The 15900-nt window shown below is 39.2% G+C and overlaps 1 protein-coding gene across 1 annotated transcript in view; it reads left to right on the top strand.

Moving 5' to 3' along the window:
* Positions 1-449: 449 nt before the first annotated feature.
* Positions 450-15900, top strand: part of LOC126472074 (sphingomyelin phosphodiesterase 4) — a 200193-nt gene continuing 184742 nt past the window's right edge. The window contains exons 1-3 of the mRNA XM_050099910.1: positions 450-641; positions 723-1022; positions 13046-13148. Of these exons, the coding sequence (XP_049955867.1) occupies positions 618-641; positions 723-1022; positions 13046-13148 (427 nt within the window). The 5' untranslated portion in view covers positions 450-617. The remainder of the gene's footprint in view (positions 642-722; positions 1023-13045; positions 13149-15900) is intronic.

The raw sequence follows: 15900 nt of genomic DNA, 5'->3' as shown, positions 1-15900 counted from the left end.
TTTATCGGATGTGACTACTATAGTTGTATCATCAGCAAAAAGAACTAGTATTAATATAGAATGGCAAGTCATTAATATATATTACGAACAATATGCTCTAACTATTGGCAGTTTATGATGCTCGTATGCGATAGTGGAAGGAGCGACATCGTGCATGAAAGTAGCATGTTTTCCAACTTTCGTAATTGACGCAAAAGTTAGTATGATAGAGTGGAAGTGGGGTGTTTCCACATGAAGTTGATTCACAAGTGTGGTACTGTCGAGGGGTGCACGTGTAAAAAATTCATGCCTGTGGAAACTCATCTTGAGATATCATCATCCAGCTATTGTTGCTTGAGGGTCGTTCGAATATAAAGAGTTGGTTTGGCAAATACGGAACCTGTGCAGATATCCGTTAGACTGTGCTGTCTTCGAGAGTCAGGATAAAGTTCTTTGAATTGCAATATGTCTTCCACTTGTATACAATAGTGTTGTGGAGCGCGCCTAATTTAAATGTAAAGGCATTTTAATAGTGGTCTTGTGCACATTGCTGCATAAGAAATCAAGCATATGTATATGTACCACTGCGCATTTCTGTAAACTGTGATAAAGTAAATTGTGTCATAATTTGCGGGCGTATGATGGACATTACTCGAGAAAACGTAAGTTTACGTAAGTTAAAAGTGTTGCCTACAGAGTAAATTTATTAAAATATTCTCGTATAAACTATTAATATTTTACAGGGACGCCTTCAGACTGTCTTTGGACTGCCATTGGAGCAGAGATGCGAAGAACTAATTAGAATTATGAACGAATGTACTTTCAAAGAAATGCAGATGGTGTATCCATTGATATTGGAAAGTATTTTTGGTTCAGCCGATCATTGTGGATGGGGACTGCATTCGATTTATAAGAATCAAAGTCCGCATGAGTATGAGATAATTTACCACTTCCTTCGGCCTTATGGGCCATTGTTTCATATGTGCTACAGACTCATAAGTGACAACTACTTACGATACGATTTCCCAGTCGCGTGGTTGCCAGTAAGTAAATTATCGTTATGCAAAACTGGTGTGTTTATCGGAAAGATGCAATGTTAGAATTTGTGGTATCACACTTACTTAACCCTACATTTTGTGAGTATAGTGTGTAATCTATGGTGCTGTGAGGAATTTAACAGGTATCTGCTTTGGAAAACATGCAAATTTTCAAGTAAAAAATTAATATAACTCAAACATGGTGTGAAGACTTACTGATATATTTTTAAAAAAATCTGTGTGTTTTTGTGTAGAGGAGTCTGGGCTTTTTAATTATGTCTTCCTCTTCAGTAACATTAATGAATTGGTGAGTAAAACTTTGAAAGCCAGTGCTATAACACCAGGCTATAGATCTGTAGTACAGCATCAATTGATTGAAATTCTGTTCAGGCCAACCACCAAACTGCATTTCAAAGCCTTTTATTTCCCTCATTTCAAAACTTATTTCCTCATTCACATTATTTTCTCCTTTTTTAAATTCTTCTAAATCACGAGATTATCTAAAGTATGAATATAGTACCATCATCTATGTATCGTCTTTTTTTCTCTCCCAAGAAATTGCGTGAAATTTGAATGCTCGGACGACAAATTGTATTTGGCTTTGTGAGGAACCATCTTTAATCTCTTAGTCTGGCTTGATATGACATGTTGTGAGTGTTCTGTGATATCCTAAATTCTCATTTGCTCTGGAAATAGGCCCTTTTAGTTTGTTTTTTTTGTTACATTTTTCTGTTCACTTCTATTCTCGTAAAGCATTTTATGTTGCATTATTGGTTCATGTGAAAATTCCCATATCATTGCGAGATGATCCTTGGTTGAATAAAGGTCAACAATTAGTAGTAACAGCTGTCAGTTGTGAGCTGTCCTTATCACTGTTTGTTGTATGTTGTTTGTAATATCAACTAGTATTTTATGGTATGGGCGTTTTTGGCGTGAGTGAGTCTGTGGCATTTATGGACTGATGTTGAGGATGTTCTTGGTAGAGTTCATTGTATTACTGACCATCAAAAGATGGATGGAACATCCTCACTACGCAATCCATCAGGGTAATGCTAACTGTGAATGGGGGTAGTCAATATATTCTTTAAAGTTTTAACATGTAAAGTTTGTTTTTTGACGTACTTTTAATTTGTTCAGAGGTTTCAAGGTGATTAATGCTGTATGACACTTGATTTTTTATTTGTTTATTTATTTTTTTCATTGAATTATTTAAAAATTGTTATTTCGTTCCCCATAATGTTCAGTTATTTTCTCAGGTGCTGCACTACATTGAATTCATGTATACACAGTCAGTGCCTATCTATCTTCTTACTGTGGAAAGCTGTGACTGCTAAGTTTCTACTGACAGCTATAAAATGGTTGTGATAGGTGTAGAACTACTGGTAGCTCAAAACTATCTGCTTCATTGTATCAGACCAGATTATAACTTTCAGCATTTTCGTTGAACTCGTTAATTGAATTCTGAAATAAGAGCTTCAACTGTTTCTGGAATGCTTATGGGACCGCTGGTCAGGAAAGCTAGAGTGGTGTAGGAGTAGATACTGCCTTTCTTGAGGAATTATAACTAGTAGTCTAACTCATCGTAGCATAAACAGCTTAAGGACAATGAAACACACAAGAAGGGACATTGTGTTTACCAGTATAACTTGTAGAATATTACAGTGCTCAGATGAACATTAATTATTTTCCATGTAGCCTTGCCAGAATAAGGTCTCATTCTTTGTTGCACACATTACTGACTTGAAGGTGTTGGAGATGTATGTTTGAGAAATAATTTAAATTTTGTATGCACTATGGTTTCTTGGTGATGTTCCTACCTCTGCTCTGTTGTTATTTTAGATATTAGCATTAATTATTTTCCATGTAATGAAGTTGAGTTTAACCATCATGATCTCTCTCTCTCTCTCTCTCTCTCTCTCTCTCTCTCTCTCTCTCTCTCTCCCCCCCCCCCTCACACACACACACACACACACACACACACACACAATTTATTGTAGCATGTTTTTACAGTTTCATAATATTTAGGGTCTATTAACAGATGGTTAATAACCATCTGTGCAATCTAATATTCAAAATAAGCTCAGAAATTAAATTAAACCAGGCAGTAACAGATCTGTCTTAAGTCTCTTTATTTGATAGAAAGTTGGCATTAACATTTCATTGTTGTCTGTAGTGTAATATTTTGTATGTAATATTTCCTTTTTGTGTGCAGTAAAATGTTATAATAAAGCAGGGCTGTGTTTATAGCTGTACTTTGGATGCAAAACATTCTAAATTTTTCATAAAAAGTTCTCAGTTTACTTGCTGTGTCAAATTCTGATAAAATTCCAAGCTTTCAATGATTACCTCTGTCATCATCGTTCGGGGTAAAAATGACTACCGTGGAGAGGAAAGGCTCCCATTTTTATATGCACTGGATGGCATCTGATTGGCTGTATTATGTTGTGATGTCAGCACTGGGAATATCGTGTACTGAGGTAGCAGTCTCTATGTCCATATATTCTTTTTGGTCTCTTTATCCAGTGTTGCTTGCAGCACCATCCCTCAGATCAGGCGGTGAACTGTGAGAAGCCTTCCTCTGTGCTTTTCCTTTATCGAGTGCATGCTTCCATGGATTGCTAAATGTACAGCCAGTGTTTCTATTGACACTGTCTTCACAAAGTCTTTTAACTGCTTCCCTGATCAGTCCCAGTAGCTGAGCAAGCATTCTCCTTTGTCCAAACACAGTCTTGTGCTTATTTAACAGGCCGTACTTTGCTGCTACTGAACTATGCAAATACGTGTATTTAAGGTGACACTGATGCTCGAGACACCGATTGGTAACAGTCCACACAGACTGACCCACATAATTTTCACCACACTCGCAAGAAATGTTACAAATCCCCGGTGCTGTCAGGCCGAGATTATCCTTGATTGGTCGCAATATTTCTTTAATTTTTGTTGGTAACTGGAAGACTGGTCTGATTCATTTCCTGTTTAGGAGTCTACTTGTATTGGTAGTTTTAGCACCACAGAATGGAAGCCACACTATTTGTTGGTCCTCTTGGCTTGTTTAAATGGCATCACGTCTTCGTTTCCTTCACAGCATGATCATTGGCAGATTACGCGTAGCTTCTAAACACCGTTGTTAGATGATTTATCTCAAGAGCCGATGCGGCCCTTGTCTGAAGCAGTCCTACTGTGTTAGCTAATGTGTTCAGCATAGCTCTCATCTGAGTTGGATGGTGAAAGCTATGCCCATTGAGATACAGATCTGTAGGTACCAGTTTTTTTAAATTTAGAATGGCCTTGTCATCCATCCTATTTCTGTTCAGCACACATATCTAAGAGAGGTAACTTCCTGTCCTCTACCTCCACTGTAAATCTTGCTAGGATATCTCCCATTCAAGCTGTCAGTGAACTGCTGCAGCACCTCAGGCCATGCAGCCAGATTAAAAATGTATCGTCATCATATTTGAAGAAGCAGAAGGCTGGAAGGGAGCATTGTTCAACACTTGTTTTTCAAAATCTTCCATGAAAAAGTTAGCTATGGCAGGTGACAGTGCTGAACCATGGCTGTTCCATCAGTTGTTAGTAATTTCCATTGTACAAGAAATAAGGGGACCTCAAAGGTTACTGAAATGATTTCAAAATATAAGGGGAGATATGAGCGGCCAAAGCTTTTTATGTATCATCTGCTGGTACGTTTGTAAACAGGGAGAGCACATCAAGTCTGACCATGTCTTCATTGGACCCTATCCTCATCTGCATTATGAGAAGAAACATTTGTAAATTTTTAATGTGATGTCAGCGATGGTTAATTATAGCAGTACCTTGTCTCCTAACTTCCAAAGTTTACAGAAGCTCTCCAGCGAACCTGCAGTGAAGGTGGAGAAAGATGGGAAGTTACCTTTCTTAGATGTGTCTGTTGAACGGAAATCAGATGGATGTACAGGAAATGAATACATACAGATCTGGATCTCAACGGATGTAGCTTTCACCATCCAGAATAGAGCTGTGCTGAACACCTTAGTTCAGAGCCAAGGACTATTTTGGACAATGACCACGTAGGCTCTGAGATCAGTCATCTTACGATGGTGTCCAGAAACAATGGGTATTCTGTCAGTGATATTGGATCAAAGCTGTCAAGTAAACCAAGATGCAATGCTGTTCAAACAAGCCAAGAGGACCAACACGTAGCGTGGCTTTCATTCTATGGTACAATAACTACCAAGATAGGTAGAGTCCTAAACAGGCAAGGAATCAGACCAATCTTCCAGCCACCTAGAAAAATTAGAGAGATCTTGCAACCAGTCCCAGGATAATCTCGACCTGAGAATGCCAGGGATTTATAACACTTCTTAAGAGTGTGGCAAAAATTATGTCGGCCGATTTGTATGCACTGTTGCTGAACACCGCGTCCAGCATGTGTCACCTTAAATACAGTTATTTGGATAAATCGGTAGTGGCAGAGCATAGCCCGTTAAACAAGCACAAGATTTGTGTTTGAACAAGCAAGAATACTTGGTCGTGCATCGATCTATTGGGACTCTGTGAACGGGGAAGCAGTTTAAATTAGACTTTGTTAAAACAACTTCAATAGAGACGTGGCCTTTGCACTTAGGAATGCATGGAAGCCTGCACTTCATAAAGAAAAAGCACATAGGAAGACTTCTTGTGGTTTACCGCCTGATGTGAGGGCTGGCGCTGCAAGCAAGCTAGATAGAGAGCAGAAACAACATATTTGAATGTAGAGAGTGCCACATGGGAGCAAGCCATTTCTGAGTTGACTGTGACTTAATTCAGCCAATCAGATGCTGTCTTGTGGATATAAAGTGGGACCCTTGCCAGTCAAGACAGTCAGTTTTATCCCCGCATAAAGATGTTGGAGGCTGTTATTGAAAGCTTGAAATTTTATCAGAACTTGACACAGCAAGCAAACCTAGAACTTTTTGTGAAAGGACTCAGTTGCAAAATCTTTGTAGCCACATTATAAATTTTGTTTAATGTTGTGTTCACTTACTTACTACAACCTAAGAGAGTTGTGCATGTAAACTGCCACACTTCCTTCTATCAGTTTGCACCTACAGCAAAAAGAATTAGTTTTGTACCTTTTGAGTGTGCCCGTTCAATTTTTGAGGTATCCTGATGATACTCTGTTGATCAGAGCTGATTGACAATTGTTTCATGTAATATCTTTGTTTCATAAAGAGCATGTAACAGCACATAATTTGTATTTAATATGCCTTGCATTGTGAAGAGATATTTTTAAGCAGTGTAGATTATATAATCAATTGACAGATCTTTTCATTTCTATTTGGCATGTGACAGGTTATCAATCAGTGAGGTGAAGCTACGGTTATTGAGTAGTCCTGTCTAGGTTACTTGAAATGACAGGGTTGCCACAGGTTCTGGAAATCAGGGAATATCATGGAATTTCAAACACATCAGGGAAATTTGAAAAAAAAAGAAAAAAAAACACTGGAAAAATTTCATTTTTTGTCTAAGATGAAATGGTTTGTTTACTGAGGTGTTGTGCATCGTTGCTGGCTTGGTGTAGCTGAGTTACAGGTGCCATTTCCCTACTCACTCATTACTACTGCTTCTCCCCTTCCTACCACTCCCCTCAGCTTGCAGTTAGTGCTGCCACTACTTCTTGGTGCTAGCCTGGCAGCTGCTGATGAGAGGCAGGAAGGCATGAGGAGTGGTTTGTTTGGATCTGGTTGTGAGACTGTAGACGCAATGGCCAGAGGCGGTGGTCGTGTGTCCATGACTTTGTGTGTGTGTGTGTGTGTGTGTGTGTGTGTGTGTGTGTGTGTGTGTGTGTGTGTGTATGTGTGTGCACACTCTCGTTTTCTGTCAAACGCTATGGCTGAAAATTTAGTTTTGAGAGTGCGATTGTCTTTTCTATGTGCCTGTTTGTGGCTCAGCAATCATATTCATGGTGAATTGCTACCTGTCCTCGTTATTATTAATTCTCAGAGTATTTGAACAAGTTATCTGTTGCATGGATTGATCACCATGGTCTCATTTCATCTACATGCTCTCTGTGGCTCATGAATAGCTGGCCACACGAGTGGATTTCTGTGAGGGGCCAAAACTGCAGGCCATTTCTGAGGGTATCTGTAATGGATCGGGCCTGCCAATCTAAAGCCATTTAGGTCCCACTTATGTGCATGCACCGCCCGTCGAATTTAGCCTCACCAATCTGCCCAAAAAGGTGGGAATTTAAGGAGATGGGACCTGGATAAACTGAAAGAACCAGAGGTTGTACAGAGTTTCAGGGAGAGCATAAGGGAACAATTGACAGGAATGGGGGAAAGAAATACAGTAGAAGAAGAATGGGTAACTTTGAGGGATGAAGTAGTGAAGGCAGCAGAGGATGAAGTAGGCAATAAGACGAGGGCTAGTAGATATCCTTGGGTAACAGAAAAAATATTGAATTTAATTGATGAAAGGAGAAAATATAAAAATGCAGTAAATGAAGCAGGCAAAAAGGAATACAAACGTCTAAAAAATGAGATCGACAGGAAGTGCAAAATGGCTAAGCAGGCGTGGCTAGAGGACAAATGTAAGAATGTGGAGGCTTATCTCACTAGGGGTAAGATAGATGCAGCCTACAGGAAAATTAGAGAGACCTTTGGAGAAAAGAGAACCACTTGTATGATTATCAAGGGCTCAGATGGAAACCCAGTTCTAAGCAAAGAGGGGAAAGCAGAAAGGTGGAAGGAGTATATAGAGGGTCTATACAAGGGCGATGTACTTGAGGACAATATTATGGAAATGGAAGAGGATGTAGATGAAGATGAAATGGGAGATACAATACTGCATGAAGAGCTTGACAGAGCACTGAAAGACCTAAGTTGAAACAAGGCCCTGGGAGTAGACAACATTCCATTAGAACTACTGACAGCCTTGGGAGAGCCAGTCCTGAAAAAACTGTACCATCTGGTGAGCAAGATGTACGAGACAGGCGAAATACCCTCAGACTGCAAGAAGAATATAATAATTCCAATCCCAAAGAAAACAGGTGTTGACAGATATGAAAATTACCGAACTACCAGTTTAATAAGTCACGGCTGCAAAATACTAATACAAATTCTTTACAGACGAATGGAAAAACTGGTAGAAGGCGACCTCGGAGAAGATCAGTTTGGATTTCGTAGAATTATTGGAACGCGTGAGGCAATACTGACCCTACGACTTATCGTAGAAGAAAGATTAAGGAAAGGCAAACCTACGTTTATAGCATTTGTAGACTTAGAGAAAGCTTTTGACAATGTTGACTGGAATACTCTCTTTCAAATTCTAAAGGTGGTAGCGGTAAAATACAGGGAGCGAAAGGCTATTTACAATTTGTACAGAAACCAGATGGCAGTTATAAGAATCGAGGGGCATGAAAGGGATGCAGTGGTTGGGAAGGGAGTGAGATAGGGTTGTAGCCTCTCCCCGATGTTATTCAATCTGTATATTGAGCAAGCAGTAAAGGAAACAAAAGAAAAATTTGGAGTAGGTATTAAAATCCTGGGAGAAGAAATAAAAACTTTGAGATTCGCCGTTGACATTGTAATTCTGTCAGAGACAGCAAAGGCCTTGGAAGAGCAGTTGAATGGAATGGACAGTGTCTTGAAAGGAGGATATAAGATGAACATCAACAAAAGCAAAACAAGGATAATGGAATGTAGTCGAATTAAGTCGGGTGATGCTGAGGAATTAGATTAGGAAATGAGACACTTAAAGTAATAAAGGAGTTTTGCTATTTGGGGAGCAAAATAACTGATGATGGTCGAAGTAAAGAGGATATAAAATGTAGACTGGCAATGGCAAGGAAATCGTTTCTGAAGAAGAGAAATTTGTTAACATCGAGTATAGATTTAAGTGTCGGGAGGTCGTTTCTGAAAGTATTTGTATGGAGTGTAGCCACGTATGGAAGTGAAACATGGACAATAAATAGTTTGGACAAGAAGAGAATAGAAGCTTTCGAAATGTGGTGCTACAGAAGAATGTTGAAGATTAGGTGGTTATGTCCCGTAACTAATGAGGAGGTACTGAATAGGATTGGGGAGAAGAGAAGTTTGTGGCACAACTTGACTAGAAGGGATCCGTTGGTAGAGCATGTCCTGAGGCATCAAGGGATCAGAAATTTAGCATTGGAGGGCAGCGTGGAGGGTAAAAATCATAGAGGGAGACCAAGAGATGAATACACTAAGCAGATTCAGAAGGATGTAGGTTGCAGTAGATACTGGGAGATGAAGGAGCTTGCACAGGATAGATTAGCATGGAGAGCTGCGTCAAACCAGTCTCAGGCATAAAGACCACAACAACAACAATCTGCCCAAAGGCCAGCTCAGTTTGTGTGTGGTGTAATGCAGCAGATTTTCATGGTTTATCCGTGGACACGGGACTGCGATCCTCTTCAGGACTGCGGTCCTCTTCAGCAGACCAGTGGCCATGGGCTCTGGACTTCAGGTATTGCAACTGTCTCACTGCAAGTATGTTGTGTAGTGTGGTGTTTTATAGAAATTTTATTTGTTCTAGTATATGTTGGCACTTAAAAAGTAGTTTGTGTTAGAAAGTATGAACAATAAGAAGAAGAAAATAGTCAGTCACAGGCAGTTTGTACGCTCTATACTCAGACATTTCTCAAAAGAAAATCCCAAAATACCTGTAAAATGATAGATATAACTCAGTGGGTAATAACCAACAATAACGAACATAATAGAAGCAAATTTTATTAGCGGTCGCGTACAGTGTTGGTTTCCGCAATTCTTCCCCACCTTATGTGCTTCTTTCAAGAAGCTTACTTTTTTCAAAGGTTATTTCTGAAATCAGTGAAGGTATTTTAAATCTGTCTTGCGACTCCAAGGAAGTGCGCATTTTTATCACCAGATGCATTTCATTGTATTGGAATAAAATAACATCAGTGGTCTTAATGAAACACATGTACCATTTGGCTTGCTTTCTCCATCTAAAAACAACTCGTTACAGAGGATGTTGATGTTAGTACTTAAGATTTTTGCTTACATAAGACTTGTCTTGAAATCGGGGAAATATCAAGGAATTTCACTTGGGGAAACTTGTGGCAACCGTGAATGATTTTAGTGATGAGCTGTTAAAGTAGGTTTGTACCTCATATTAGTTTTTGGGTTTGCTGCCAATTAAACTGTCCCGTCTTGCAGTATTTAGACGACTGGCCTATTCAGCTTCATGTGCCTTGAACAGTGGTCTTGTGTGCTTACTGGCTGGACTCCAACAGGAATGTGAGGTACAAAACTTCAATTCCTATTGTCTGTTATGTCCTTTCATACATATTTATTTTCCTGTGCCCCATTGTCTGTGTGGAAGTTACATTTCAGTATTTTCCAACTCCGAAGTGAGATGTCCAGCGAAATCTTAATGAACATATCACAAATCATTTCCCACTGTAGTAGATCTGAAATTAAATGGTCAACTCACTTAATGACTTTAAAAGAAACAATAAACACTGTTGATTGATCAGTCACAACAAGAAAACTTCATAAATCAAACCATTTTCCTGCTGCATTTTGGTGCAGGCTGTTACGTCTCAGTTTGCAAGATGATAACATCGATGAAAAATACTTTGGGAAGTGCGTGGAATACGACGTGTGACACCTGCAAAAAATGTTGCTGTCAAACTAACCTGTGAGCAGTGTATTAGGAGGCATCATCAGGGACCAACAGGGAAACTGTAAGACTGCGATAGTGCAAAGACTTGAACACTTACACAAAATGAGCATAGGCTGAGTAAAAAAGACTCTGCCTTGTGTTAGGATGCAATTGACTACAGAGTCAGTGTGGTTGAACCAGAAAAGCTAAGACTTCAGAGGTACTGCCCAACGTGTGCAACACTTGTGCCTCTTATGTGGTTTCAGTTGCCTGAGACTGCAGTCGTTTGTGCGAGTTGCGTTTGTGTGTGTGTGTGTGTGTGTGTGTGTGTGTGTGTGTGTGTGTGTGTGTGTGTGTGGTTTACAAAGGCCTGAATGGGCGAAAGCTATAATTGTGTGAATCTTTTTGTTGTGCCTATCTGCGACTCAGCATCTCCACTATATGATGAGAAGCAACTTTCCTTCTCTAATATTGTTACATTCTATCCTGGATTTTCCATTGTTTGACTTGTCCTACTTATGGTATAGTTGCCAATTGACCCCTGAGAAAGGACCAGTGAAGTCCACATGTGCTGTAACATGGGCCATGAAGAACATTTTTGTAGCATAGCTGTCTTGTTGTGGGCGCACTGCTTGATAGTGTGATTCATTATTACCAATAGAAACATCGCTTTCATGTGTGACATCTCTGCTTGGAGTGTATCTCCTGCAGAATGTGTTCTTACAATAATGGTACAATTACTATATGGCAGTCCCAATCTTCTGTAGCTAACAGTAGGATATCTTCTACAATGTTGATGCTATCATGAAGTGTGAAATACATCTGGAGAGCTTGGTCTGACCCCATGGGAAAACATTGCTGTCATCCATGATGGGCTTCTGGAATTACTCTGCATAATAATGGATCTTCAATTGTAACTGCTGTGACTTCCTGTTCTGTCAAAGGAAATTTGTTGAGCGTATGCTGAAAGTTCTGGTCCAATGCAAAACTGATTGCCTCCTTGTCAAAGTTAATGTCAGGACCCACTGTTAACCATGACAAAGCTTCCGCATTTGCTTGCCGTGAGGTGGGCATGTAGTGAATGTCGTAGCAATAATTACTCAGAAACAAGATGCAGCACTGTAAAAGCTGTAAGATTCTGTTAGGGAGCTTGGACCAAAGCAAACAATGAGATGAGTGGCTTATTGTCTGTAAGGAGGTGGCATTTAATTCTGTACAAGAAAACATGCAACATTTTCGCTCCTTATATGATTGCAAGTGCCGCCTCCTCAATCTGAGACTAATTTCTCTTTGCTTAGAGATGAATGCAGTAGGCAACTCTCGGCCATTGATATTTCTGAGATAGATCACAATGCTAGCACTGTACGGAGATGGATTACTGGCCAGTGTCAAAGGTTTGCCGGGGGTGAATGTGACCAAACAAGGGACAGAGCAGCGGTTTTGCTTTAGTTTCTACAGTGCTAGCCCATATGCCTCTAACCAAACAAAATTTCACTCCTTTCTTGCAAAAGTGACTCAATGGATGACTAAGGTGAGCATCCCATGGAGAATTTTGCATATGGATTCATATTCTCCAATACTGACTAACTCCTGATATTCTAGGGAACTGGCAAATTTTCTATAGCTGCAAAATGCTCTGGAATTGGTACTAGACCATCCTTTCTTAACACATGCCCTATGTACTGCACTCTAAGAGCAATAATCTGCAACACAGTATATTTTCCAGCAGTTGCTAACAAGCTGCTTGCTAATTTGGCAAATGCTGTTCTCTCATGGAGCCAGTGACTCAAATGTCATCCAAATTCTTGACACACAGCAGAATTTCTTTGATAAGTTGCCCAAGGAAATGCTGGAACATTCCTAGAGCTGAAGCTACCCCGAATGGCAAACGGTGAACTGGTACATCCCACCCTTGTTGCTGACTGTTACTTCTCAAATAACAAGGTGGTAGCACTTGGAAGGAGTGCAGAGTACCACAACATGCTTGAAAAAAACATATGGTGTTAACCTAACTGGAGAGCTGAGAGTCACAGTCAAGGATAAACATGGAAACTTAAGAGCTTAATTGTGCGAAGAATTTAACCCTTATGGAAAGTGAGCATTGGCCAAGTACAAAAGATATGGGTTCGTGATAGTTTGTAACTAACTTCAGTGTCTGTGTTTGACCAAGAAAGCTAAGACTCCGGAGGCACTACCCAATGTGCATGACATTCCATGAATCCTTCGACTGCAAACATCATCTTCATCTGATGTACATGAGTCTGGTGGTGATACTGAAGACACTGTTAAATGCTTAATATTGTCAAATTAGTATAACTGCATTAATTTCATCAGGGAGCAGAGATTGTGTATTACATTAAAGTCATTAAACGTTGTTTAAATCTCATTCTTACATGTATAGAAAATGTCTAATTTTGTTTTAGGTAAGCTTACGGCAGATCATTGAGGATGGTGGAGTGCCACAGTTGTACGTTGGAAAAATACAAATAGATCCAAATACACGAACACGTGTATCAGTCGTGTTGAGTATCCTTTTAGTTTTTCTGCAAGTATTGGTTTATTGTGGAAGTGTTGTAAGAAATGCAGAGATTGGGCTTCTTTGTGTACCATAAATTACAGAATACTGTGTTTGTCTATGTGTAGCATAGTAAGTCAATTTATTTTTGTCATAAATATAGCACAGTCACTATTTTATAAGGCATACTTGTGTACACCAACAAAACTGCCCAACACACTTATCATTAATGCATGAAACTGAAATAATTAATTTTCAAGACTTTTTTGATTTTCAGTGTGACTGATTGAGATTGTGAATGCGTTTATAGCCTACGCCTAAGCCACAGAAAATTAAGTGGCCTAATTATGATGGGCAAGCTGTGATTCCTTTAAAAGAGACATAGCTATATTCCTCCCCTGGTCTGAGCGTGTGCCCTCTAAAAGCCTTTGTTGTTAATAAAATGTTATATCTATTCTTCCTTTCTTTCATGGCCTGGTCAGGATTACCACTACTACTGCACCTCGCAACGCGTGTTAGTTATTTTTAACAGGCATGGCAATGGTTGACAAGAAGAAAAGGGTGGTAACAAAAGTCTATGGGGTGAATTTTGATATGAATGGATTTGATAATATTAAATCAATGACATAGTGAACTTCTTATAAAACACTTTCCCTGAATCACAACAGTTTTACAGTTGAAAAACTGATAAATGAAGGGATTGAATAATAGCTTCAAAACTGGTATTCATTTTTACTTAAAATAATGGATAATATATGGCCCAAGAAAGTTGTGATAAGACTTTTTTATTCCAGAGGATGCACAGAAAAGTAAATGTCACCACTGAAAAATTGCAGGATTTGTTATAGCCAGTGCAAATGTGCTGTACCTTAGGACAAAACTTTATAAACTACCATTGTTTATTGATGAAGTGAGACCTGATGTATTATGTCTATGTCATGACTGGCTAGCCCAACCACAAATAGAATACTATGGGCATATTGAATAACTGGAAATGGTGAAAGCATGGTTAGAGAAACTTCTGCCCATAGTAGTGTGTGTATGTATGCAGATAGAAAGCTAAGTGCTAAGAAAACTGATGTAACTCTGTGTGGGCTTGGCTCTAGAATTGCCTTGTCTGGGGCTACTAGATGCAAACTTCATCAGCAAAATGGGAAGCTGTTTGTGTCATCTAGTGTGCTTAGGGGCAAAAATTGCCTTATGTGGATACTTCAGCATTCAGATTGGGTAAGGTAGTGACAAAGAAAGAGCTTCTGTGATCTTAGTAAGCAGCTATGGACTATTTGTGGCAAGTTATTTACCAACAAGAGATGTTGTATGTCTTCATACAGCTGTCATGAACCTACAGAGTTGGGGCTACAAAGTAAGTGTGGTTGACCCTTTGCATGCAGATCACATTGCAGTAACCATGAAGCTATGGACAGGCTCAGTAAGCACACAACCCAACAAATTCCCAACTGGCTTTCAAATTATGTCTTTGGAAGTAAGATTATTGTAAAGAAAAATTTAGTTGATTTCAAAAGTGCAGTGTCATTCTACAGATTGGCATGGAATGTCTGAAGAACTGAAATGATATGTTGTTTCATGTTCCAGGCTCCTAAAGCCAAATTTGATGAAAATGTTCCACCAAAACTCAAGAGAGATGCATTTGCCAAGTCAAAATACACACAGAAAACTGTCAAAGTAAAGAGCTGGTATACCTCTAGATTAGTTTTAAAAAATGCATTGTATGACTACTAAATGATAAAGCCAAAGCTACTGGAGATATTGCCATTGAGGATAGACTATACTGCAATTATTTAGAGTCCAAAAGGATGTGTGGAATAGAAGTAGAAAAAGCAAAGAAGGAAAAAAATTTCAGATTTATGGGAGAAGCTCACAGATTCTTGCAAGGCAGCTGGGATCTGGTTAATGAACATAGGCAAAAACCCATCTCTCACTCTGCTTCTTGTGGTCCAGATGAAGTTGATGAATATTGTATAAACATAGTGGAAAGCACAGTAGACAAAATTCCAGACTTTGGAACAGATCCTGCAGTTGCTGTGAAATTTGGAAATAAATGCAGCATGGTAATATGGAAGGGAGTGTATCCAAAAGACACAATGAAAATAGTAAACAAATTACAAACACTCAGGGAGTCCTGATATTTACAACATGTCCTGTACTATTTTAAACAGAGTAATGTGTGAAACTGCTCAATCACTGACAGCAGTAATAAATGAATGCCTCCATTCCAATGAATTTCCAGACTTCCTGAAAGTAGCATCTACAGTAGCACTTTACGAAAAAGGTAATCCTCATGAAATGTCAAGCTGCAGGTCTAAATCTATAATACCAGTGATGGAGTCCATAATGATAGGTCAGCTATGAGGTTATTTTGAAGGAAATAACCTCTTTTACGATATGCAGCACAGCTTTCAGAAGGGCAAGTCAATGACAACTGCAGTACTTAGTTGCAAATATAAGTTAGGATTTTGAAGGAAAGGAATCTATAGCAGTGTTACTTTGTGACCTTAGTAAAGCATTTGATTGTATCCCACATAAGGCCCTTCTCAGCAAGTTAAAATCATGTGTTCTAAAAACTCAAATCCTACTTAAATAACAAGTGGCAGATTGTATCGGTTCAGTGAGCAGACTCAGGTGAAATGAAATAAAAACATGTTGTGCCACAGATTTCACAGAGATCTATAATAGGGCCTCTGTTCTTAATTTTCTTTAAGGACACCGACTCCAATGGGCACTCCTTACAGTTTGCAGATGATA

This window comes from Schistocerca serialis, chromosome 1 (assembly GCF_023864345.2).
Source record: "Schistocerca serialis cubense isolate TAMUIC-IGC-003099 chromosome 1, iqSchSeri2.2, whole genome shotgun sequence".
Lineage (NCBI taxonomy): Eukaryota > Metazoa > Arthropoda > Insecta > Orthoptera > Acrididae > Schistocerca > Schistocerca serialis.
The sequence above is the reverse complement of the archived record's forward strand: the minus strand, read 5'-3'. Positions and strand labels throughout refer to the sequence as shown.